Below are 26,979 nucleotides of genomic sequence, written 5' to 3'. Positions count from 1 at the left end.
GGGCCGTAACTCCAAAATGCCTGGACCGATTTGGCTAGTTATCGAACCTGGCCGAGGTCTCATGGTAAAACACATTTTGTTTAAGTTTGGTGAAGATCGGATGAGAAATGTTCGACTTAGAGTGCGGACAAGAGTAAAAAGGCCGATTTTTCTATAATTCAAGGGCCGTAACTCCAAAATGCCTGGACCGATTTGGCTAGTTATCAAACTTGGCCGAGGTCTCATGGTCAAACACATATTGTTCAAGTTTGGTGAAGATCGGATGAGAAATGTTTGATTAAGAGTGTGGACAAGAGTAAAAAGACCGCTTTTTTGGTAATTCAAGGGCCATAACTCCAAGACGCCTGGACCGATTTGGCTAGTTATCGAACTTGGCCGAGGTCTTATGGTCAAACACATTTTGTTCAAGTTTGGTGAAAATCGGATAAGAAATGTTCGACTCAGAGTGCGGACAAGCTTTGTGACAGACACACTCACAGACACACACAGACAGACAGACTGGAGTAAATCAATATGTCTCCCACACCACTGTGTGGTGGGAGACATAATTAACTCTGGTCATAGAAAATAAGTTATAAATTTTCATTTTATAAATAATACTTGTCTTGATTGCCTTTTTTTTCGTTTGTCACACATTTTCGCGACCCCAATTTCCGATTTATTTTGGTCATTCAAAGAATACCTACCTATGCAAATGTATTTTTAATTTAAAATCAGATGCCAAATACAACAACATGTTTATCTCTATTAGACTCTAATCTTGCATCAGACTGTTTGTTTGATTTATAATTCCAGGCCCAACTTCAGGGGCTCGAGCACCCCCCTACCCCCTCCCCAAGTTTGCTGAGAAGTACCCTACTATTTTGGCAAAGGAATAATAATAATAAATATTTTCTCAAAATTTAGACCAAGAAACACACCAGGGGCCATCATTCCACAAATTTCCAGGGGGAAAGCCCCTGAACCCCCCCCCCCCACACACACACACACACACCCAACCCCATAAAGAGGGTACTAACCCTCCATTAACTTAAAATTTTGGACCTAAAAATGCACCAGAGGCCACCATTTCATGCCTGTATTTCAAAAATTTCCAGGGAGAAAGCCCCCTGACACCCCCCCCCCCTCTCCCATCATCAAGAGGGTACTAACCCCTCCATTACCTCAAAATTTTGGACCTAAAAATGCACCAAAGGCCATCATTTCATGCTTGTATTTCAAAAATTTCCAGGGGGAGAGCCCCCTGACCCCCAAATAAAACTTTTAACAATTACATAATGAAATAAACTATAAAATGACAAATTGTTGCAACATGCACAGTGTTTGGAGAATACACCCCTGGACGCTCCCCTACCCCAGTGCGTCACTGACTTCGATATTTTGTGGTGGAAAATTTTTTTAGGGCCAGTGGAAGCCCTGGTTATTGCATAATGAACAGCAATTATTTGCTCACCGTAAACAAAAGTTCTACTGTTCTGGGTAAATGTGACCTTGACCTTTGACCTATTGACATTAAAATAAACAGAGGTCATCTGCTGGTCAGGATCAACCTCCCTGTTAAGTTTTGTGATCCTACGCCCAAGCGTTCTCAAGTTATCGTCAGGAAATGGTTTAACTGTCCCAGGTCACTGTGACCTTGTAAAATCAGTAAGGGTCATCTGCTGGTCATGACCAACCTCCATATCAACTTTCATGATCCTAGGCCCAAGCGTTCTTGAGTTATCATCCAGAAACAGTTTAACTGTTCCGGGTCACTGTGATCTTGACCTTTGACCTACTGACCTCAACATCAATAGGGGTCATCTGCTGATCATGATCAACCTCACTATCAAGTTTCATTATCCTAGGCGTAAGCATTCTCAAGTTATTGTCAGGAAACCGCTTAACTGTTCCAGGTCACTGTGACCTTGACCTTTGACCTACTGACCTCAAATTAATAGGGGTTATCTGCTGGTCATGACCAACCTCCCTATCAATTTCGATGATCCTTGGCCCAAGCGTTCTTGAGTTATCATTCAGAAACTGCTGAACTGTTCAGGGTCACTGTGATATTGACCTTTGACCTACTGACCTTAAAATCAATAGGGGTCATCTGCTGGTCATGAACAACTTCCCTGTCAACTTTCATGATCCTAGGCCAAAGCATTCTTGAGTTATCATCCGGAAACTGTTTTACTGTTCCGTCACTGTGACCTTGACCTTTGACCTATTAATCTCAAAATCAATAGGGGTCATCTGCTGGTCATGATCAACTTTCTTGTCAAGTTTCATGGCCCTAGGCTTAAGTGTTCTTGAGTTATCATCCGGAAACTGTTCAACTGTTCTGGGTCACTGTGACCTTGAACTTTGACCTACTGACCTCAAAATCAATAGGGGTCATCTGCTGGTTATGATCAATCTCTCTATCTACTTTCATGATCCTAGGCTGAAGCGTTCTTGAGTTATCATCCGGAAACGGATTGGTCTACATACCGACCGACAAACCGACATCTGCAAAACAATATACCCCTCCTTTTTTGAAGGGGGGCATAAAAATATAGGGATTTTGGATTGGTGAATAAATGAAGGTGCTAGAGAGTAAACAATTTAAAATATAGTAATTTTTGTAAATCAAGGGCACATAACTCTGGTCCTACCAGACTGATTTTGCTAATATTCTAACACATCAAAGATCTTGAGGTCATACACATTCTACGTAAATATGATTAAGATTGGGGAGGAAAATAAATGAAGATGCTAGTGTACACAAGGTGAAATATAGCAAATTTTGTCAATCAAGGGCACATAACTCATACCGGCCTGATTTTGCTAATAATCTAACAAGTCAAAGATCTTGAAGTCATACACAACATTCTATATAAATATGATTAGGATTGATGAAGAAATGAAGATCCTAGAATGTAAACAAGGTGAAATATAGCAAATTTTGCCAATCAAGGGCACATAACTCTGGGCAAACTGATCCAATCTAGCCCATAATCAAACTCTTCCGAGGCCTAAACATTGTGATAAATTTAATTATCTTTAAGATTGCTTCAAAATTGTGGATGCTAGAATGTAAACAAACTAAATGTGAACGGACGACAGACAGACGGACGATGGACATTCATCGATCAGAATAGCTCACATGTGATTTCGGTTCTGATGAGCTAAAAATTGCTTTCAAAAATTCATAATTACAAAATTTTCTTTGTTTAGGAATGATAAGGTAAACTTAAAAATATTCTTTAAGTACAATGTGATCTGGCCTACTGGCTACTGACTTTGTATTGACCCCACTGACCCAGTTTCAAACATGACCTAGAGATCATCAACACAAACATTTTCACCTAGTTCTCATAAAGTTGGGGTCACAACTGTGGCCTCTAGAGTGTTATCAACTTTTTCCTTTGATCTGACCGGGTGACATAGTTTTTGACCCCACATGACCCAGATTCGAACTTGACCTAGGTCATCAAAACAAAGAGAAATATCAAACAGGGAATGCCACGCACCAAAAGCGCAGCCTCCTCAAAACGAACCCCCCAGCACGCAAACGACAAACATTCTGACCAATTCTCATGAGTTTCAAACTTAAACAGTGGACTCTAAAGTGTTAACAAGATTTTCCTTTCATCTGGCCTACTGACCTAGTTTTTGAACCCACATGACCCAGTTTCAACCTTGACCTAGAGATCACCTATACAAACACTCTGACCAAGTTTCATAAAGATTGGGTCACAACTGTGGCCTCTGGAGTGTTATCAAGCTTTTCCTTTGATTTGACCGTGACCTAGTTTTTGACCCACATGACCCAGATTCGAACGTGACCTAGAGGTCATCAAGACAAACATTCTGACCAATTCTCAAGAGTTTTTAAACTTAAATTGTGAATTCTAAGAGTGTTAAAAAATTTTTCCTTTGATCTGGCATACTGTCCTGTTTTTGACCCCACATGACCCTATTTCAAATTTGATCTAGAGATCATCAAGATAAACGTTGACACAGGACAGACAACGCACGAACAATGACCAGTCACAACAGCTCACCTTGAGCACTTTGTGCTCTTGTGAGCTAAAAAGATTCACTTAATTTTCAGTGAAGTACTATTATTAAGTTATTTATTATTATTATTATTATTATTGTTATTATTATCATACCAGATTTATAAAGCGCCCTTTTCATGATCAATTTCACGTTCAAAGGCGCTTTACATAGTTCAAATGCAGCCACACAGGGCGCATAATTCATCCTCTACTAGTACAGACACAGAGCGATCTGACCAGAGGGACAGAGTGAGACAAAGCCCCCATGACAGAGAGATCAGAAATCAGATACAGGCTTGTCCGGCTAACTTAGCCTAGCTCGTTGTGAATAGACAGCCTGGTTCTTTAATGTGCCCAGTGTATAGCACTGATACACGCAAGGATTTACTAAAAATAAATAAATCTAATAGACTGCCGATAGTCTTAAACAAAGATAGGAATAACTATTAATATAACAAGAGGGCCAAAATGGCCCTATATCGCTCACCTGTTATCATTGCACTTAAGGACAAGAAGGTCAAACAAGAGCACCGCCTTGCGGGTGCTGACGCTCATCTGATTTTTTTTGTATAATAGAAATATTGTCCTACCCTTGATTTTCTAAGTCTAAAAAGGGCCATCACTCTTGCAAAGAGCAGGATAGAGTTATGTTTCTTTATGTACAGTGTCCACTTATGATGGTGAAAAACTGTTGCAAGTTTTAAAGCAATAGCTTTGATAGTTTATGAGAAAAGTTGACTTAAACATAATATTCAACCAAGAAAATGATTTTTCTAAGTCCAAAAGGGGCAATAATTATTGCAAAAAGCAGGATGGAGTTATGTTGCTTGCTGTACAGGGTCAGCTTATGATGGTGAACAAGAGTTGCAAGTTTTAAAGCAATAGCTTTGATAGTTTAAGAGAAAAAGTTGACCTAAACATAAAACTTAACCAAGAAATCTGATATTTTTTAAGTCCAAAAGGGGCCATCACTCTTGCAAAAAGCAGGATGGAGTTATGTTTCTTGCTGTACAGGGTCAGCTAATGATGGTGAACAAGTGTTGCAAGTTTTAAAGGAATAGCTTTGATAGTTTAGGATAAAAGCTGACCTAAACATAAAACTTAACCAAGAAAACTGATTTTCTAAGTCCAAATGGGGCAATAATTCTTGCAAAAAGCAAGATGGAGTTATGTTTCTTGATGTACAGGGTCTGCTTATGATGGTGAACAAGTATTCCAAGTTTCAAAGCAAAAGCTTTGATAGTTTAGGAGAAAAGTTGACCTAAACATAAAACTTAACCAAGAAATCTGATATTTTCTAAGTACAAAAGGGGCCATAAATCTTGCAAAAAGCAAGATGGAGTTATGTTTCTCGCTATACAGGGTCAGCTTATGATTGTGAACAAGTATTCCAAGTTTCAAAGCAATAGCTTTGATAGTTTAGGAGAAAAGCTGACCTAAACATAAAACTTAACCAGGCAACGCCAACGCAGACGCCGACGCCGACAACCGCTCAAGTGATGACAATAACTCATCATTTTTTTTTCAAAAAATCAGATGAGCTAAAAATCATAATCAAGATCAATCAAAAGAATTATGAGAAAATATAGTTGAAATTTTCTTCAAATAAAATTATTTTCAAATCAGGCCAGTAGTTTCATGCCTGAAGGATTACATCAGAGGAGGTTAGGAGCAAAATTTTGACTGATGAAGCCCAAAGGACAGGAACAACAAAGGGAAAAAATTAACCAAAATTTAAAAAAAAATCTTATAAGGTACAGATATGTCAAAATAATCCTAACAAGAGCTGTCCGTAAGACAGCCAAGCTCGACTATTCAAAATATTGGCCCAGAATCAGGAAAATATTACCCAAAAAGGTTAAATATCAAAAGAGTTTTAAGTTCAAAAGGGGACATAATTTGACCAAAATGTATATCAGTTATGGGATTTGCAGCTATCAACTAGTTTTATAACCCCGAAGGCACATGTGAAGTTTCAATTCAATATCTGCATTAGTTTTGGAGATAGAAACTTGCATGTAAAACTTTAACCAAAATTTTCTAAGTCCAAAAGGGGGCATAATTTGCCCAAAATACATGCCAGAGTTATGGGACTTGATCCAGTGAGGTTGGTAATTGATCTAGAAAAAGAAATCAAAGGCCTGAAGGGCCTGAAAGTCGGCTAATGATTGATGTAATGGTAGTATAGTCTACCAGTTTCAGTTTGTTTTTAGACAAACAAGAGATTTTGTACAATAAATGAAATGAACATTCAGTCGATGCCTAGTAAAACTTTGATTGACATTATACAAGTATTTAAAGCCAATATATTTCTCTAAAATTGAAGAGTGGTTCTCAGAAATAAAAATGTTGAAAGTACAAACTACAATTTGACAGCAGACACTAAGATACTGCCCATGACTATATATATTTTTCCAGTAAACATTTGCCTCTGGCATTGCCAAAAGAGGCAATTATCGGCTGGTATATATTCGCACATGATAAAATTTGAATATGACAATTTATATATTAAATTTTTTCAGCACGGATTGCCACATAATATTTGTAACAGATGGAGGAAAGAACTGTTCAGATATTTTACAGATAATGGGCCTGGCGATAACGATGTCATATATTAGGTCTTGTTCAATCATGTCATAAGTGGTGTCAATTTAAAGTATACTTACTTATGCGTTTAAAGATACATGTATGTAAATGTTGGCGAGTGTCAATATATAGTGTAACCGATATTAATAAACCCAGTTCTTTTTTAGTTAAAACCATCATTTATTCTAATTCAGACCTGTTAACCCCTTCAAAATCATGTCTGTAATCCCGAAGTTCATGCACTTTCAATTATCCATTTTGATTCATGTAGACAGACAGGCCCAGACTGGGCTGAAAAATGTTTGAGCCATTTTTACGTGGTCGGTAGCAGGGTGGGTGTGGGGAGGGGTGTTTCTTCCCGCTTTAAATTGCAGTCAGAGTTTGAAATAGGCACTGTGACAGGTGGTAAAAGGGCAAATGTATCAAACTGTAAAGTGGCAATATGGGGGAAGGGTGTGGGAGGATACCCCCTCCTGTAAAAAGGGTTTCGGGTATCACCACAAGGAATGTTTGAATATATAGACCCTTGATACAGCCTTTGGTGAGAGTTTTAACTGAAAATTTTATGTTTCAATTTCTTAATATTACCTAGATTCTTTTTAGTATTACAACATCCAAAGTATGAAGAATGACTGTCACTTCATCTTTTTACGTTCAGATCATGCCTCAGGACTAGAATATGAGTCTGATATAGATTCTATTTAGGTGTTATAAAAATAAATTCAAGAATCATTTCTGTTACAATACTAGTAATATCTATCATGTCTGCTATTTAAATGTTAAAACTTCATAACACAGCTCGATATTTACCCAAAATATTATATCCGGATACGACTACACTTTTCTAAATCTCCAGTTTCAACAATATGTCTTACAAATTGTGATGATACGAAGACATTAAGCAGCAATTGGCAGTATCTGACATTGAAGTTTACGGTTAAATTACCTCTTATTTAAATCTTTTCATAAAAAGTTATTTCGTTTCGTCAAAGCAACCAAACATAGACGATCTTCTTTTGATTTCAAAAACTACAAGAAAATACAATTAAATGTTTCGCCGATTTGTTTATTTCTCGAAAAATAAGAAATAAAATCATTTTTAATATCAGTAGTAATTAAACAAACCAGTAAGAGCTTCTACTTCCGATAATTTATCCGCTTACTGACTGCAAAATTCAAACCACGCAAAGTCGTAGAAGCGTTGTTATAAACAGGTCACGCGAGTTCGCCGGCAAGTGTCCAGAATGTAGTTAGGATTCATCCGCGAAGTCTCGCGGAAGAATTAACGTACCGCACATATCTTATTCGGGTCATTTAAAATGAAGCTGTCATAATTTAATTTCATCGATGTGGTAAACTCTTTGATAAGAGACATTACAATGCTTTCAGAGGTACCCGACTCAATAAAATACTAGTAGTATGTTCTGGAACTATATTTTGTCTTTCGCTGGATGTTACGCAAGCTTGGTAAGCCTGTGCAATTCATAAAATGCACAGCGCAATAAATTTGTTATTTGCGCAATGACTTTAAAGATTATCTTTTGAAACGGACAGGGTAACAAATGGATAATTTGGCTAATAAGTTAATATGCAGTTTTTATTTGAATTTGTAAACATCATATTTGCTATTTTGTGACAAAAGGGCACAAAATTAGTCACCATAATCTATGGGGCAAATGTATTAACAAATCCGGCAGAATCGTTTTTGCGTGATTATTCTTAAACCCCCAAATTTTACTACCCTGGCAGTAAGTTTTGTAGGAGGAGCCTATCAAATAACAACGCTACTCTAGGCTGTCTGTGAGCTAAAAATAGCTCACTTTAATGAAACACAGGGAATGTTAACATTTGGGCAGTTGAAGAAGAAATTTGAACTGTTTGCATGTTTTGAGGTAAAACTATTATTATCATTTGTGATCCATTCAGTATCAATCCTATGAAAATTGGTCAGACTAGCTTTGATTTATCTTTTTCTAATTACAATGAAACTCAAATCAAACATTCATTTAACTAAATTATCATTGCTGCTGTCCATAATTGAATACCTAGCAATAAATGTAGAATAATAACTTTAAGTCTGGATCGAACAAACCAAATTAGCAGTGTGCTGTGAAAGGCTAATAAAATGTAAGCTATTGAATTTATTTTATGTATGTCTGTATTAGTATTCCCTATTCTTTAAAACATTTTATGATATGCTAAAAAATATAACGTAGAAAGACTGTGATTCTATTTGTTAAAAATCAAATTACTTTCTGGAGAGTTTGCAATACACTTACTGGGTAATTCCTTGATACGAGCCTTCTGACGATCAGTTTGTGATAAAATTAACACGTGGAATTTTATTCTCTGTTCCCTAGGGTTCATGCCTCTTACTCTCCCGGCAAATTTAAATTTTGCAGTAGGTTAAATTTTTTTGAAACTTTCTTCACAATTTTTTTTAAAAATAAAAACCTAACAAATGGATAATTTGGCTAATGTTAATATGCATTTTTATTGAATTTTTAAACATCTATTTACATTTTGAAAAAGGGCACATTAGTCCAAATCATGCTAAATGTATTACAAATCCGGCAAATCTTTGCGTTGATTATGCTTAATGAGTTACCGCGGAAGAAAATATGTGGCTTTATTCGAGTATTGCACAATTACAAGTCATAAATTTGACAGATTACATCGTATATTGGTCATAGCAAATAGGATTGACATAACTGAACTTCATTCGATCAATGAACTCTTTGAAATTAGAGACAACCTAATGGAACTACATCACTTCGCTGTGTTGTGAGGCCATTTAATGAATGAGAAATCAGGCGATAGCAAGGACTCGTCAAATGCTTGAAAGCGTTTAGCCGACTCAAAAATAAGTTTCAAATCTATATGCCTTTTAGTAATAGCTGTATGTACTTGCACGCAAAACTTTAACCAGAATTTTATAAGTCCAAAAGGGGGCATAATTTGGCCAAAATGAAGGTCAGAGTTATGGGACTTGCTGCTATCAACTTGTTTTATAACCCCGAAGACACATGCTAAGTTTCAACTCAATATCTGCATTAGTTTTAGTGATAGTAACTTGCATGTAAAACTTTAACCAAAATTTTCTAAGTCCAAAAGGGGGCATAATTTTCTCAAAATACATGTCAGAGTTATGGGACTTGATCCAGTGAGGTTGGTAATTGATCTAGAAAAAGAAAAAATAAGTTTCAAATCTATATGCTATTTAGTAATAGCTGTATGTACTTGCACGCAAAACTTAACCAGAATTTTCTTAGTCCAAAAGGGGGCATAATTTGGCCAAAATGAAGGTCAGATTTATGGAACTTGCTGCTATCAACTAGTTTTATAACCCCGAAGGCACATGTGAAGTTTCAATTCAATATCTGCATTAGTTTTGGAGATAGTAACTTGCATGTAAAACTTTAACCAGAATTGGCACATGTGAAGTTTCAATTCAATATCTGCATTAGTTTTGGAGATAGTAACTTGCATGTAAAACTTTAACCAGAATTTTCTAAGTCCAAAAGGGGGCATAATTTTCTCAAAATACATGTCTAGAAAAAGAAAAAATAAGTTTCAAATCTCTATGCCTTTTAGAAATAGCTGTATGTACTTGCACGCAAAACTTTAACCAGAATTTTGTAAGTCCAAAAGGGGGCATAATTTGGCCAAAATGAAGGTCAGAGTTATGGGACTTGCTGCTATCAACTAGTTTTGTAACCCTGAAGACACATGTGAAGTTTCAATTCAATATCTGCATTAGTTTTGGAGTAAATTGCATGTAAAACTTTAACCAAAATTGTCTAAGTCCAAAAGGGGGCATAATTTGCTCAAAATACATGTCAGAATTATGAGACTTGACCCAGAGAGGTTGGTAATTGACCTAGAAAAAGAAACAATAAATTTCAAAGCCATATGCCTTTAACTGATGGCTGTATGTACTTGCATGCAAAAACTTAACCAAGGTGTGACGCCGACGCCAGGGTGAGTAGAATAGCTAGCCTATTTTGAAGAGTCGAGCTAAAAATTGGAGGTACTGTACCATCCATGTTGTACTACAGAAAAGTGGTCTTGGTTTTTCCCTACGGCCAAAAATAAAAAACTTACTTAAATAAGCTATTTATAGTAACATAAAAGGGAAGTAAGAGTTACAGAGCGGAAGGGAAATTGCTAACCAACAATATACACAGACGGACACCGAGGCGATAACATAATATGTCCCTTCGAGCTAATAAAAAGGAATCGAGATCTTGTGGTGAGTTTGGTTAAAATCAAATCATAAATGAAGCTGTTATTGTGCAGACAAGGTCAAAAAAGCTAATTTTGGCCCTTTCAGGGGCCATAACTCTGGAACCCATTATAGGATCTGGTTGGTTCAACAAAGAAACCAAGATCTTATGGTGACACAAGTTTTGTGCAAGTTTGATTAAATTCAAATCTTTAACAAAGACAAGGTCAAAATAGCTAATTCTGACCCTTTCAGGGACCATAACTCTGGAACCCATAATGGAATCTGGCCAGTTCAAGAAAGGAACCAAGATCTTATGGTGATACAAGTTGTGTGCAAGTTTGGTTAAAATAAAATCATAAATGAAACCACTATCGTGCAGACAAGAAATTGTTGACGCACAAAAATAGCAAATTCTGGCCCTTTTAGGGGCAATAACTCAAGAACCCATTATGGGATCTGGCCAGTTTTCGAAAGGAACTGAGATATCATGCCAATACAATTTTTGTACAAGTTTGATCAAACCTACCGATAGAGGATAAACACCAAACCTCTCCACTAAGCAGCCATGTTGAAAGTAATATTTAAATTGGAAAATATAAAAATGTTTACGAAAAGTTAAAACTAACTCCAGGTATATAGACGCTTGATGGATAGTATAACAAGAGGGCCAAGATGGCCCTAGGTTGCTCACCTAAGAAACACACCATAACAGTGTAAAACATGTTTGACCTAGTGATTTCATGGAAACAAATATTCTGACCAATTTTCATTAAGACTGGACCAAAAAATTGGTCTCTTGCGATAAAACAAGCATTTTCTTAGATATGACATAGTTTTTGACCCTAGATGACCCATGTTCAAACTCGACCTAGATTTTATCAAGGCAATCATTCTGACCAAAATTCATGAAGATCAATTGAAAAATACAGCCTCTATCACATACACAAGTTTTTTCTTTGATTTGACCAAGTGACCTAGTTTTTGAACTCAGATGACCAATATTCAAATTCGACCTAGATTTCATTAAGGCAATCATCCTGACCAAATTTCATAAAAATCAATTGAAAAAATACAGTCTCTATCGCATACACAAGATTTTTCTTTAATTTGACCTAGTGACCTAGTTTTTGACCTCAGATAACCCATATTCAAACTCGACCTAGATTTCATCAAGGCAATCACTCAGACCAAATTTCATGAAGATCAATTGAAACTACATCCTCTATTGCATACACAATGTTTTTCTTCGATTTGACCTAGTGACCTAGTTTTTTACCCCAGATGACACATTTTCGAACTCGGCCTAGATTTTATCAAGGTAATCATTCTGGCTAAATTTCATGAAGATCAGTTGAAAAATACAGCCTCTATCGCATACACAAGGTTTTTCCTTGATTTGACCTAATGACCTAGTTTTTGACCCGAGATGACCCATTTTCGAACTCGGCCTAGATTTCATGAAGGTAATCATTCTGACCAAAATTCATGAAGATCAATTGAAAAATACAGCCTCTATCGCATACACAAGGTTTTTCTTTGATTTGACCTAGTGACCTAGTTTTTGACCCAAGATGACCCATTTACGAACTCCGCCTAGATTTCATCAAGGCAATCATTCTGACCAATATTCATGAAGATCAATTGAAAAATACAGCCTCTATCGCATACACAAGGTTTTTCTTTGATTTGACCTAGTGACCTAGTTTTTGACCCGAGATGACCCATTTTCGAACTCGGCCTAGATTTCATCAAGGTAATCATTCTGACCAATATTCATGAAGAATAATTGAAAAATACAGCCTCAATCACATACATAAGATTTTTCTTTGATTTGACCTAGTGACCTAGTTTTTGACCCGAGATGACCCATTTACGAACTCGGCCTAGACTTCATCAAGGCAATCATTCTGACCAATATTCATGAAGATCAATTGAACAAGAGCACCGCCTTGCGGGTGCTGACGCTCATCTGATTTTTTTTTGTATAATAGAAATATTGTACTACCCATGATTTTCTAAGTCTAAAAAGGGCCATCATTCTTGCAAAAAGCAGGATAGAGTTATGTTTCTTGATGTACAGTGTCCACTTATGATTGTGAAAAACTGTTGCAAGTTTTAAAGCAATAGCTTTGATAGTTTATGAGAAAAGTTGCCTTAAACATAATACTCAACCAAGAAAATGATTTTCTAAGTCCAAAAGGGGCAATAATTATTGCAAAAAGCAGGATGGAGTTATGTTGCTTGCTGTACAGGGTCAGCTTATGATGGTGAACAAGTGTTGCAAGTTTCAAAGCAATAGCTTTGATAGTTTAAGAGAAAAAGTTGACCTAAACATAAAACTTAACCAAGAAATCTGATATTTTCTAAGTCCAAAAGGGGCCATCACTCTTGCAAAAAGCAGGATGGAGTTATGTTTCTTGCTGTACAGGGTCAGCTTATGATGGTGAACAAGTGTTGCAAGTTTCAAAGCAATAGCTTTGATAGTTTAGGATAAAAGCTGACCTAAACATAAAACTTAACCAAGAAAACTGATTTTCTAAGTCCAAAAGGGGCAATAATTCTTGCAAAAAGCAAGATGAAGTTATGTTTCTTGATGTACAGGGTCTGCTTATGATGGTGAACAAGTATTCCAAGTTTCAAAGCAATAGCTTTGATAGTTTAGGAGAAAAGTTGACCTAAACATAAAACTTAACCAAGAAATCTGATATTTTCTAAGTACAAAAGGGGCCATAAATCTTGCAAAAAGCAAGATGGAGTTATGTTTCTTGCTATACAGGGTCAGCTTATGATGGTGAACAAGTCTTCCAAGTTTCAAAGCAATAGCTTTGATAGTTTAGGAGAAAAGCTGACCTAAACATAAAACTTAACCAGGCGACGCCGACGCCGACAACCGCTCAAGTGATGACAATAACTCATCATTTTTTTTTCAAAAAATCAGATGAGCTAAAAATACAGCCTCTATCGCATACACAAGGTTTTTCTTTGATTTGACCTAGTGACCTACTTTTTGACCCGAGATGACCCATTTTCGAACTCGACCTAGATTTCATCAAGGTTAACATTCTGACCAATATTCATGAAGATTGATTGAAAAGTACAGCCTCTATTGCATACACAAGGGTTTTCTTTGATTTGACCTAGTGACCTACTTTTTGACCCGAGATGACCCATTTTCGAACTCGGCCTAGATTTCATCAAGGTTATCATTCTGACCAATATTCATGAAGATTAATTGAACAAGAGATCACAGAGTGATCTTGGCGCCCACCAATGTGCCATTTTTGAGTGTTCCAAATTTCAAGACTTATTGACTAGCTCAAGGTCAAATTTCATTTCCGTACACAACACAAATCTATGCATGTGGTCCAAATTTGAAGCCTGTACCTTCAAAAATGTGAAAGTAGGTCACTAGGTCAATGTCAAGGTCAAAGTTTGTTTCGTTAGACAAAACTATGCATGTGGTCCTAAATTTGAAGCCTGTAGCTACAGAAATGTGAAAGTAGGTCACTAGTCATTCTTAGGTCAAAGTTCATTTCGTACACAAAACTATGCAAGTGTCCAAATTTGAAGGTTAGCTTGAGAAATGTAAAAGTAGGTCACTAGGTCCAAATCCAGGTCAAATTTTATTTCGGAATACAAAACTATGCATGTGTTCCAAATTTGAAGCCTGTACCTTCAAAAATGTGAAAGTAGGTCACTAGGTCAATGTAAAGGTCAAAGTTTGTTTCGGTACAAAACTATGCATGTGGTCCAAATTTGAAGGCTGTAGCTTGAGAAATGTAAAAGTAGGTCACTAGGTCAAAATCAAGGTCAAATTTTATTTCGAAATACAAAACTATGCATGTGGTCCAAATTTGAAGCCTGTACCTTAAAAATGTGGAAGTATGTCACTAGGTCAATGTAAAGGTCAAAAGTCATTTCAGTACACAAAACTATGCAAGTGGTTCAAATTTGTAGGCTTGTAGCTTAAGAAATGTAAAAGTAGGTCACTAGGTCAAAATCAAGGTCAAATTTTATTTCAGAATACAAAACTATGCATGTGGTCCAAATTTGAAGCCTGTACCTTCAAAAATGTGAAAGTAGGTCAATAGGTCAATGTCAAGGTCAAAGTTTTTTTCGGTACACAAAACTATGCATGTAGTCCAAATTTGAAGGCTGTAGCTTGAGAAATGTGAAAGTAGGTCACTAGGTCAAAATCAATGTCAAATTTCATTTTGAAACACGAAAGTATGCATATGGTCCAAATTTGATGCCTGTACCTTCAAAAATGTGAAAGTAGGTCACTAGGTCAAAATAAAGGTCAAAGTTTTTTCCAGTGCACAACATTATGCATGTGGTCCAAATTTGAAGGCTGTAGCTACAGAAATGTGAAAGTAGGTCACTAGGTCAAAATCAAGGTCAACTCATGTCAAGGTTCATCTTGCCACTCAAAAATATACATGTGGTCCAAGTTTGAATGTTGTAGTTACTGACAAGAACATTTTAAAAGCTTTTTCCCTATATAAGTCTATATGAACCATGTGACCCCCGGGGCGGGGCCATATTTAACCCTAGGGGGATAATTTGAACAAACTTGGTAGAGAACCACTAGATGATGCTACATTACAAGTATCAAGCCCTAGGCTTTGTGGTTTGGACAAGAAGATTTTCAAAGTTTTTCCCTATATAAGTCTATGTAAACCATATGACCCCCAGGGTGGGGCCATATTTGACCCTAGGGGTATAATTTGAACAGTCTTAGTTGAAGACCACTAGATGATGTCACATACAAAATATCAAAGCCCTAGGCCCTGTGGTTTTGGACAAGAGGTTATTCAAAGTTTTTCCCTATATAAGTCTATATAAACCATGTGACCCCCAGGGCGGGGCCATATTTGACCCCAGAGAAATAATTTGAATCATCTTGGTAGAGGACCACTAGATGATGCTTCATACCAAATATCGAAGCCCTAGGCTCTGTGGTTTTGGACAAGAAGGTTTTCAAAGTTTTTCCCTATATCAATGTCAAATTTCATTATGAAACACGGAACTATGCATATGGTCCAAATTTGATACCTGTACCTTCAAAAATGTGAAAGTAGGTCACTAGGTCAAAATCAAGGTCAAAGTTTTTTCAAGTGCACAAAACTATGCATGTGGTCCAAATTTGAAGGCTGTAGCTACAGAAATGTGAAAGTAGGTCACTAGGTCAAAATCAAGGTCAACTCATGTCAAGGTTCATCTTGCCACTCAAAAATATACATGTCCAAATTTGAATGTTGTAGTTATTGACAAGAAGATTTTAAAAGCTTTTCCCTATATAAGTCTATATGAACCATGTGACCCCCGGGGCGGGGCCATATTTGACCCTAGGGGGATAATTTGAACAAACTTGGTAGAGAACCACTAGATGATGCTACATTACAAGTATCAAAGCCCTAGGCTTTGTGGTTTGGACAAGAAGATTTTCAAAGTTTTTCCCTATATAAGTCTATGTAAACCATATGACCCCCAGGGTGGGGCCATATTTGACCCTAGGGGTATAATTTGAACAATCTTCGTTGAAGACCACTAGATGATGTCACATACAAAATATCAAAGCCCTAGGCCCTGTAGTTTTGGACAAGAGGTTTTTCAAAGTTTTTCCCTATACAAGTCTATATAAACCATGTGACCCCCAGGGCGGGGCCATATTTGACCCCAGAGAAATAATTTGAATCATCTTGGTAGAGGACCACTAGATAATGCTTCATACCAAATATCAAAGCCCTAGGCTCTGTGGTTTTGGACAAGAAGGTTTTCAAAGTTTTTCCCTATATAAATCTATGTAAATTATAGAAATAAACAAAGGGCCATAACTCACTCATAAATTGCTGAACCAGTCTGATTTTCAGGGGGACACAACTAGGGTACCAATACATCATTCTGACAAAGTTTGGTCAAAATCCCCCCAGTAGTTTCTGAGGAGATGCGATAACGAGAAATTGTTAACGGACGGACGGACGGACGGACGGACGGACCACGGACGCAGAGTGATTTTAATAGCCCACCATCTGATGATGGTGGGCTAAAAATACAGCCTCTATCGCATACACAAGCTAAATGTTGACAGACGACAGACGACAGACGACGGACGACGGACGCCTGACATCGAGCGATCAGAAAAACTCACCTGAGCATTGCTCAGGTGAGCTAAAAACCGGGCGCCGGATACGGTACCGACATGCTAGTGATAAACTACGGCTATAAACTTAACGGTTAAATACATTAAAAGTATGTCGCCAAAAATTTTTTTTTTTTGATTTTTGTATTTTATTTTTTTTTCCATAGGGCAAAATCTAGGGTCGGCGGGTTGGTAAAACGAAAAATTAAAAAATTCTGGCCTAAATGTAGAATGTCAACATCTTGAAAATCAATATTAGCCTTCCTCCAGAGCCAGTTATCTCTTTACAAGTCTTGAAACCCTATGTCATTAAGCTATTTTGTCAGAAAAGACAAATAAAGCAATGTCAACTGAATTACAGCTTGTCTGTGAAATTCCAGAGAGAGTCTCACCCAATGCATAGTTGTATAGGCAGGAAGTCAATAGGGGTCAGGAGCGGAAGTCAAAGAGACACTGATGTTTGGTTGCAATAGGGATCATCTACTTGGTATGTCCAATCATCCCACTAAGTTTCAACATTCCGGGCCTAGTGGTTCTCAACTTATGAACTGGAAATGGTTTTCAATGTTCAGGCCCCTGTGACCTTGACCTTTGATCCCAAAATCAATAGGGGTCATCTACTTGGCATGTCAAATCATTCTATTTAGTTTCAACATTTTGGGTCAAGTGGTTCTCAAGTTACTGATCTGAAATGGTTTCCCATGTTCAGGCCCCTGTGACCTTGATCTTGAACTGAGTGACCCCAAAATCAATAGGGGTCATCTACTCTGTATAACCAATCATCCTATGAAATTTGACATTCTGGGTCAAGTGGTTCTCAAGTTATTGATCGGAAGTGGTTTTCCATGTTCAGGCCCTGTGACCTTGACCTTTAACAGAGTAACCCAAAAATCAATAGGGGTCATCTACTCTGCATAACCAATCATCCTATGAAGTTTGACATTCTGGGTCAAGTGATTCTCAAGTTATTGACCGGAAATGGCTTTCCATGTTCAGGCCCCTGTGACCTTGACCTTTAACAGAGTAACCCTAAATTCAATAGGGGTCATCTACTCTGCATAACCAATCATCCTATGAAGTTTGACATTCTGGGTCAAGTGGTTCTCAAGTTATTGACCAGAAATGGTTTTCCATGTTCAGGCCCCTGTGACCAAGACCTCAAAGGCTCTGATGGAGTGACCCCAAAAACAATAGGGGTCTTTAACTCCATAAGCCCTGCCAGCCTATGAAGTTTGAAAGTTCTAGGTCAAATGGTTCTCCAGTTATTGATCGGAAATAAAGTGTGACAACGGACAGGGCAAAAACAATATGTCTCCCCAGTGGGGGGAGACATAATTATCCAATTTGTTATTCAGTAATCTAATTATCCCCATTTGACTGCCAGATTAAATAGAACTGTTGCAAATTGGCTCCCCTCCTTTCAATAACGAATGTTGTCTATATACACAGATCTTCAATTTTTCACACCTTTTGGTTCGTGAAACAGATAAAAATCATAGTTTTGCACAGTTTTCTGTCTCTTGGGGCATGTACTCAAAATCAAAATTGATATGAAAATCAAAGTGTAGAGAGAAAAATACGATGGTAACACACATTCCTAATATTAATACCCAAGCGCTTTGACCCCTCACACTGGTTAATGGTTATGTTCCTTTACAACAGATCCGTACTCAAAAATATTCGCGGTTTCGTTCTTTCATGTTCAATACGATTTAGACATGTGACGGCACGCAAGGCGCACCAGAGCTTAAAACTTACGTGACATTTCTTATTTTTATGTGACTATGGCGCATGGCATATATCGGTTTCCCAGTCACTGCACATTGAAATCCATAACAAACAGCACAATTCAGCGAAATATTCTTAAGCTCATACCATATATATTATATATGCACAAACTTTAACACTGATTATTTTTCACCTAAGGAAAGACCTTAACTTTCTACGAGAAATCCAGAATCCTGTGCATTGCTATATAACACAAAAGTTTTTAAAACTATTCACTGCTAACAGCAAAACTTTCTAAGATCAGCACCAAACTCTATGTGCTTATCTATTTTTTACTTCCTTACACAAACTGGACTGCTATAAACTTTGAGAAATGACGTAGTAAGGCAATAACCTTTCAATACGGACTATGTTTGTGATACTTTCTAGATGCATTCTCTCAATACCATCTAAAAAATTTTTATGAAAAAATTTCACCCAAATTCAGATACTCTTAATTCACCTATTGTCTAAATACTTGTTTATCCAGAATGCCAAGGTTACGTTACATAAAACCCTTCATGATCGATATATGTGACACGTATTTTTTATGTATTCCCTTCGGACAGCAACTCTGGGTTGAGCTGAATGATAAACTTTTTTGAGATAAATCACCGTTTTTAGGGCATGATAAACTCGATTTTGTAATACCGTTAATGAAACATCTATGGTTTTAGTGATATAATTATCTATTAGATGAATGACCATTGCAATATAAGACATAAGATTTAGAAAAGAATTAGCTATTGTTATGATAAGAACAGAGTGCAAATAAATATACGCCCTCACACAAATTCTTACAATACGCCCTTAATTCTGCAAACGAATTTAATCTTGGGTAAAATGTAATTCTTTGTTTTTCTAATCCACAAAAAACCATTACAGTAGAGATACTTAAACACAAAATTAAAGACCTAGTTGTACAAAAAAGTGTCCCGTTTCCCTACGTCAATAACACTCGAAAACCAAGCTCGCTTCGAAATGTCAAGAGCAGGAATTACCCAAAATGTTAATATCAAAGATTTAAAGTCGAAAGGACATAATTTGCCAAAGCATATCGAGTTTGGGACTGATGCTATCACTATTATAACCGGAGAAAATGGTAAGATCAATTCCATATCGCATATTTGAGATATAACTAATGTAAACTAACCAATTTTCATCCAAGGGCATATTTGCCCAAAATCACTGTCATTTGACTTGATTGTCAATAGTTCAACCGAGACCTGGATTCAATCAATACGATTAGTTTGGAGAAGTACTGCATAACTTTAACCAAATTTCTAGTCCAAAAGGCATAATTGCCAAATACATCAGTAGGGATTATTCTGTCAAAGTTTAACCCGAAGACACTTAATTCAATCAATCTGCATTAGTTTGGATAGTAAACTGCATAACCTAACCAAATTCTAAGTCAAAGGGCAATTGCCAATACTTAAATGACTGACCGTGAGAGTAATGATCTAGAAAAAGAAAATAAGTTTAAATCATACTTAGTAAAGCTATGTATGCACGCAACTTAACAATTTTAGTCAAGGATAATTGGCAATCATCAATTATTGGCTTGACTATGAGTGTAATGATCTAAAAAAGAAAAAATAGTTCCAAATAGATCTTGAAACTTATTACTGCACGCAACTTACCAGAATTTTCAAGTCAAAAGGGCATAATTTGCCAAATGAAGTCAATAGACTCTGTATCAACTATTTATACCGCAAACAAGTAATTTCAATCATATCTACTTAGTTTGGTAGTAACTTGCATGTAACTTTAACCATTTTCAGTCCAAAGATAATTTGCTCAAATACATTAGATAGAACTGATACCAGTGAGGTTGTAATTGACCTAGAAAAAGACATAAAATTTCAAAAGCTAATGCTTTAAATTATAGCTTATGTACTTGCATGCAAAATACCAGTGGTCGCTGGTCTACCCGTATAGAAACAGATATTCTCAATATCACTAAAAAAATGAAAATATAAGTTATTTATAGTACCAACTAAGGGAAATTAATCTTAAAAAAAAAAAAAAAAAAAAAAAAAAAAAAAAATCCCCCCAAAAAATTGTAAGTCCACACAAAAATCCTTACCAGGTAGTGATAGGTCAAAATACACCTCAGAATTGGATGCAACATGCATGTTGTACTACAGAAAAGTGGTCTCGATTTTTCCCTACGATTAGTAATAATAGTAATGAAAAAGTTACAAATCAAGCTGTTTATAGTAACAACAAAGGGAAGTAATTCTAAAGAAGGGACCTGCGCATGACACTTCTTCTCATGATGGTGTACAATTGTGCCAAGTTACATCAAAATCCCTCCATGCATGAAAAGAAATGCTTCGGACAGTCTTTCTTGTATCTGACCTTTGCCCTCTAAGTGTGACCTTGACCTTAGACCTAGGGACCTGGTTCTTTCGCAAGACACTCCATCTCGTGGTGGTGAACATTTGTGCCAAGTTATATCAAAATCCCTCCATGCATGAAGAAGGAATGCTCCGGACAAAGTTTTCATTCTTGTATCCTTTGACCTCTAAGTGTGACCTTAGACCTAGGGACCTGGTTCTTGCGCATGACACTCCGTCATGATGGTGAACAATTGTGCCAAGTTAAATCAAAATCCCTCCATGCATGAAGAAGATATGCTCCGGACAAAGTCATTCTTGAATTTGACCTTTGATCTCTAAGTGTGACCTTGACCTTAGACCAAGGGACCTGGTTCAAACGGGCGTATAATAAAATTAATTATGTTTGTTTGTTTTGGGTTTAATGCAGGGGTTCCACTAGACCTGAAAACCCAAGAGTCCCAGGACCCTTGGGCCCAAATTTTGAAGGGTCCTTTTCCGAAATACAGGAGTCCTGTCCAAACATGTCCATACAATTGACTATATTTTTTATTTAGTTAGATCTTTATACTAAGAAAACAGTAAACCCAAGCTCATGTTACAGCATAATAAAAATGTCAGTTTCAGGTCATATATTGTAAACTAATATTTATCAAAATTCATGTTATTTTGATTAGGTTTTGCTCCTCTATGTTTCATTTAATTTTTAATAACAGAACAGTGCTATAACACTCCATAAAAATGTATCCAAAATGTACTATCCGGATACTGGTACACTTTCGGAATGTCATCAGAAAGTAGTTTTTGCTCAGTTTACTTGGCCAACTAAGCTAAATCAGAGATAGATCCTCAAATAATGATGCTACTTATCATTAAAAACTGCATTGAAAGTCAGTTTTTTTAAGGAATTTTGGAAATATGCATATGACATCGGATGTAATTAGACTCGTGAACGGACATTCTAAACTTATTTTTGCTTTCAAAATTCATCAAAATTTGTTTCTTGTTGAAATTACGGTAGCGCTGTCATTGATTGGGTCTTAGGCGTATCGGCGATACCGATATATCAGAAGACAAATATCGACGATACATCGATATATTGATTATTAAGTTAGATTAAGGACCTATTTGTTCATATGCATACTATATACCTTCCTGTAAATGCTTTTTTGTAGTTTTATTGCCTACTTTCCATATTTCTGTTTGATTGTGTTGTATTTGTATTTATAAAATAAAAGAAATACATAAAAATCAATAACATCTTTCATTTTTATTTTGCCTTCACTCCTTTTTTTGCATTTATCCAAATTTACAATTTTGTGAACTTTAGTTGTTTTTTAGGGTCTGAGTGTTTATTTGGGTAGTTTTTTCTCTCTGTAAAATATCGATTTTTGAAAATGGGAATCGATAATCGATCGACAAAAAAATATCGTTGATACATCGATATCGTTTCTATCGATGACAGCCCTAAATTACGGTATGATTACCAAGCAATGGTCTAATTTAAAGTTTGCATGAAAAAATCTTGCAGGGTACTTTTCACATGCTCGGTAATCAGCTGCTTACGATAATTTAATAATTGGCGCCTTTTTTGACAGTACACAGGATCAATACGCTTTATCAATTAATTTCAACACTTCGTTGATTCTTGTTACCTATGTGCACTCGCCGTGACGTAATTTGCTGATAAAAAAAAATCAGCGAGGCATGTCTACAGGAGAAAGGGCGGGATTTAGCAGACGATCAAAGGCAGGAGGGCATGACCGCGAGTGTTTATTTTGGAATACACGTGTCTATCGTGGAAATAGTTTTACTGAAGGAATGAATGATAAGAGAAAGGATTATCAAAGGAAAATGCCTCCGGGTCCCGAAGGACGCACAGGCAAGTATCATGCCGGGTCCTTTGAGCGTCTTTTGAAAATCTCCCGGGTCCGGACCCGGGGTCCCGGGTCAAATGGAACCCCTTAATTAATAATGCCGTTTTTCAACAGTATTTCAGTCATGTAACGACGGGCAGTTAACCTAACCAGTGTTCCTGGGTTCTGTACCAGTACAAACCTGTTCTCCGCAAGTAACTGCCAACTTCCCCACATGAATCAGAGGTGGAGAACGAATGATTGCAGACACAATGTCTTTTATCAAATCGTAACGGAGAACATTAGCCCCGCCCGGGGATCGAACTCACGACCCCGCGATCCGTAGACCAACGCTCTCCCTACTGAGCTAAGCGGGCGGGCTAAGAAATTATGGTTATTTGATCCCACATGACCCAGTTTCAAACTTGACCTAGAGATCATCAAGACAAACATTCTGACAAAGTTATATAAAGATATAAAACTAAAAGATATGGTCACAACTGTGGCTTCTAGAGTATTAAAAAGTTTTTCCGTTGATTTGACCAGGTGACCTAGTTTCTGACCCAACATGACCTAGATTCGAAGTTGACCTAGAGATCATCAAGACAAACATTCTGAGTCTGACCATTTCTCATGAGTTTCAAACTTAAAATGTGGTTTCTTGAGTGTTAACAAGAATTTCCTTTGATCTTGCCTACTGACCCGTGTTTTTGACCCCACATAACCCATTTTCGAACTTGACCTAGAGATCAACAAGACAAACATTCTAAGTTTCATAAAGATTGGGTCACAACTGTTGCCTCTACAGTGTTCACAAGCTTTACCTTTGACTGACCAGGTGACCTAGTTTTTGACCCCACATGACCCTCAAACTTGTCCTAGAGATCATCAAGGCAAACATTCTGCCCAAGTTTCATAAAGATTGAAGCTTTTCCTCTGATCTGGCCTACTGACCTAGTTTTTGATCCCACATTACACAGTTTCAAACTTGACCTAGAGATCATCAAGACAAACATTCTGACCAAGTTTCATAAAGATAAGGTCACAACTGTGGCCTCTACAGTGTTCACAAGCTTTTCCTTTGATCTGACAGGGTGACCTAGTTTTTGACCCCACATAAAACAGATTAAAACTTGACCTAATGATCATCAAGACAAACATTCTGACTAATTCTGATGAGTTTCAAACTTAAATTGTTGTCTCTTGAGTGTTAACAAGATTTTCCTTTGATCTGGCCTAGTTTATGACCCCACATAAAAAAGGCAGAAAAGCTGGGTGTAAAAATTTAGTACTGGCCTCCACTTCCCACGAGTTATGCTGCTAAGTGATTTAAAGCCATTACAGTGCAATGATTCTACACTGTGCTCATACATGCCATATTTTCAGACGGTCAATAAGGGAGATTTGTCTCAACAGGGCATTTTTTAAGGCAGATTTGGGTAAAAATAAGGGAGACTTTTATTTGCTCATTTTTTTATGCGCTAAATAGCCGTTTTCACGAAAAAAATCATCAAGTATTCTATATTGAATTGATGAGTGGGGCCAACAGTTGTGTACAGAATGCATGATTATTACTTACAGCACTTTACTTAATCCAAGAAAATTCAGAATTCCATCAAAGATTGAACCAGGAATTTTGTTTTTGCTTTATGTGTTGATGCTTCTGCATCTAGGGAGAGTGATCTTTTTGACATGTTTAAACATACAATACTCAAAAGATTGCGGAGATATCATGTCAAAACAGTCTTTTAAGGGTAGTCATTTCTTTTCAGAAATGAAGTTGTTAAAAAAAATGAAAGTCCTTCTTTTGCTCGATTGTCCAAGTTTAGATTAAAACTACATGTATTTAAACTGGGAATTCTTCTCCTGTTAATTATTACAACACGACAATTATATCACAAAAGAATGGCAGTCAATTCTTTGGGTAGTATAGACTGCAATTTATTTCATAAAATTCACTTATCCGAATTCATGTCTGTCCGAAATTCTGTGTAGTCCGGCATTAACTCGCCAATTTTTGTTAAATTGTAATTGATTTTTTGCATGTTGTGCAAGTATTTAAATTGAGAAGCATAAACTCGGTGTTAGCACTAACCTGTCTCAGCCTCTGATGGCTCGATAAATATCGAGGTCAGCGAAAAAGAAAGTACACTTTGGCAGGTGGCGGTAAAATGACGTAATTTTAAGACTGGTTTACATATTGTTTTGAAAACTACATAAGCGACTCTGATTGTATTGAATCAGTCTAAAATCTCCCATGCACATGTTTACAATGGCCTACGGGTAAGATTAAATGGTTAACTGTTTGGAGATGGTGACAATAGGTGGCAAGATAATTAATGCCTCAGGCGTGTTCCCTCGGTTTTATATAGGGATTAAAGATAACTATCAAAATTATGTTTGAAGAGTATTTCCGGGCTACTCGATATTGCATTTTAAGTATTTTCTAAAGGTCTACATTGGGTCTGAGATACGATTTTTCGACAGAGCTTTTTTTTATTTATATTTTTTTATGGGAGGTTATCATGTCCCGGAGGGAGACCGGGAGATATACTGAAAATACGGGAGAAAAAGGCTCCCGGCGGGAGATATGGCATGTATGCGTGCTCATGTGTTGACCTGTGGTCGGCTATTTTTCAATATAAAGTACATGCGTGTTAAACCTCTGAATTTTCATAACTGCCATAGTTTGCAAGCTTTTTTAAGAAATCTAAATAATATACTCATCATTGGAAAGGAAAAATAAACGCTTTCGATGTATGTATTTTTTTTATCCATTGCTGTATTTTAACGTGATTCCCGCCCAACAGATTTCGTTGGGCATTACATATGCAAAGAAGAAAACTTTTCCCCCACAATTTTAACCTTTTCTGGTCTCAGAGGCGGATATTGACCAGTCAAAAAATATAACGATTTTCAACTCTGAGTACAATTATTTGGACTATGAAATAAGTAACCTGCAGTTTTGATTTTGATTTAAACTGTAATTTTCACAGATTTCATGTACCCACTCTGTAAATTTATAGACTGAAAAATCTTTAAATTTATGGCTAATATTTACAGTGATACGAGACTCACATGCCAACTCAGAGTAAACATCTGAAACTGAATCATTTTATGTAAAACAAAAAAGCATCATTCTCAAATCAAATGGAAGTAACTTTTCTACATTGGCCCTCCAATTAGTACCTTAAAACATAAAATAGCCCATTTCATGGTGTGATTCAACAGGTGAGTAAACCTAAGTAAGTGGGTGGGTCTACCTATACTAAATTTTTAAAAACCTTTCCATCTGCGTTGTACTGATATCAAAATTAACAGAAAGTAAGAGAATGAAAAAATCTAGAAGTTCTGATACAGGATATCACACGGTGTCACACACGCATGTATGCATGGTATGGTCAAATTGATGTTGTTTGTAACAAAATGGGAAATCCAAGATGGCGGTCTCCATGAAATTAGGTCATTAAAGAATCGGTGTAAGGAATATCAAAAAATATTAAAAGAGAGATTACAAACCATTTCTGCTGATGTCCAATTCGACCATGTTGACCAGCTGAGCTACATCATGCGGTAATTTACCGATTTCATTATCACTCAGCGTAACTTTACGCAGCTGAACCAGCCGAAAGAAGTTCTGAAAATAAGAAAGCCAGAATAATAAAAATAAATATGAGTAACCAAATGATCATGGTACATTATATCTGTTTTAAATACAACCTACCTTTGGTAACTCTCTGATGCTGTTTGCATCTAGAAATACTTCCTCCAGCGATCGGGTATACCGCATAACATCGTCGGGGACCGATTGTAGGTTGCAGTGTCTCCGGTCTATCCACTCTACTTGGCGATTACACGCCTTGAAAATTGGAATACACTTAAACATGACACTCTAAATCCACTAGGTCACTTCAGGCAACATGTGCACTATCTATTTTAATCACTAAATTGAATAAAATGCTAAAACAGGAGCAATTTTCCGGGCCTACATATCTAAATTTCGAATACTGTATATAGCATGTGACGTCACAAA

At 36.7% G+C, this 26,979-nt stretch overlaps 1 protein-coding gene across 13 annotated transcripts in view; it reads right to left on the bottom strand.

Moving 5' to 3' along the window:
* The window catches only part of LOC123541365 (protein scribble homolog), a 220,905-nt gene extending 193,926 nt beyond the window's left edge, over positions 1 to 26,979 (bottom strand). For all 13 annotated transcript variants that reach the window (XM_053526353.1, XM_053526352.1, XM_053526362.1 and 10 more), the window contains exons 1-2: positions 26,671 to 26,979; positions 26,466 to 26,583 (exon numbers count right to left, since the gene is read on the bottom strand). In XM_053526353.1, coding sequence (XP_053382328.1) covers positions 26,466 to 26,583; positions 26,671 to 26,832 — 280 coding nt within the window. In that variant the 5' untranslated portion in view covers positions 26,833 to 26,979. The remainder of the gene's footprint in view (positions 1 to 26,465; positions 26,584 to 26,670) is intronic.

Source organism: Mercenaria mercenaria, chromosome 16 (assembly GCF_021730395.1).
Source record: "Mercenaria mercenaria strain notata chromosome 16, MADL_Memer_1, whole genome shotgun sequence".
NCBI classification, from domain to species: Eukaryota; Metazoa; Mollusca; class Bivalvia; order Venerida; family Veneridae; genus Mercenaria; species Mercenaria mercenaria.
This window is presented reverse-complemented; position numbering and strand designations above follow the sequence as displayed.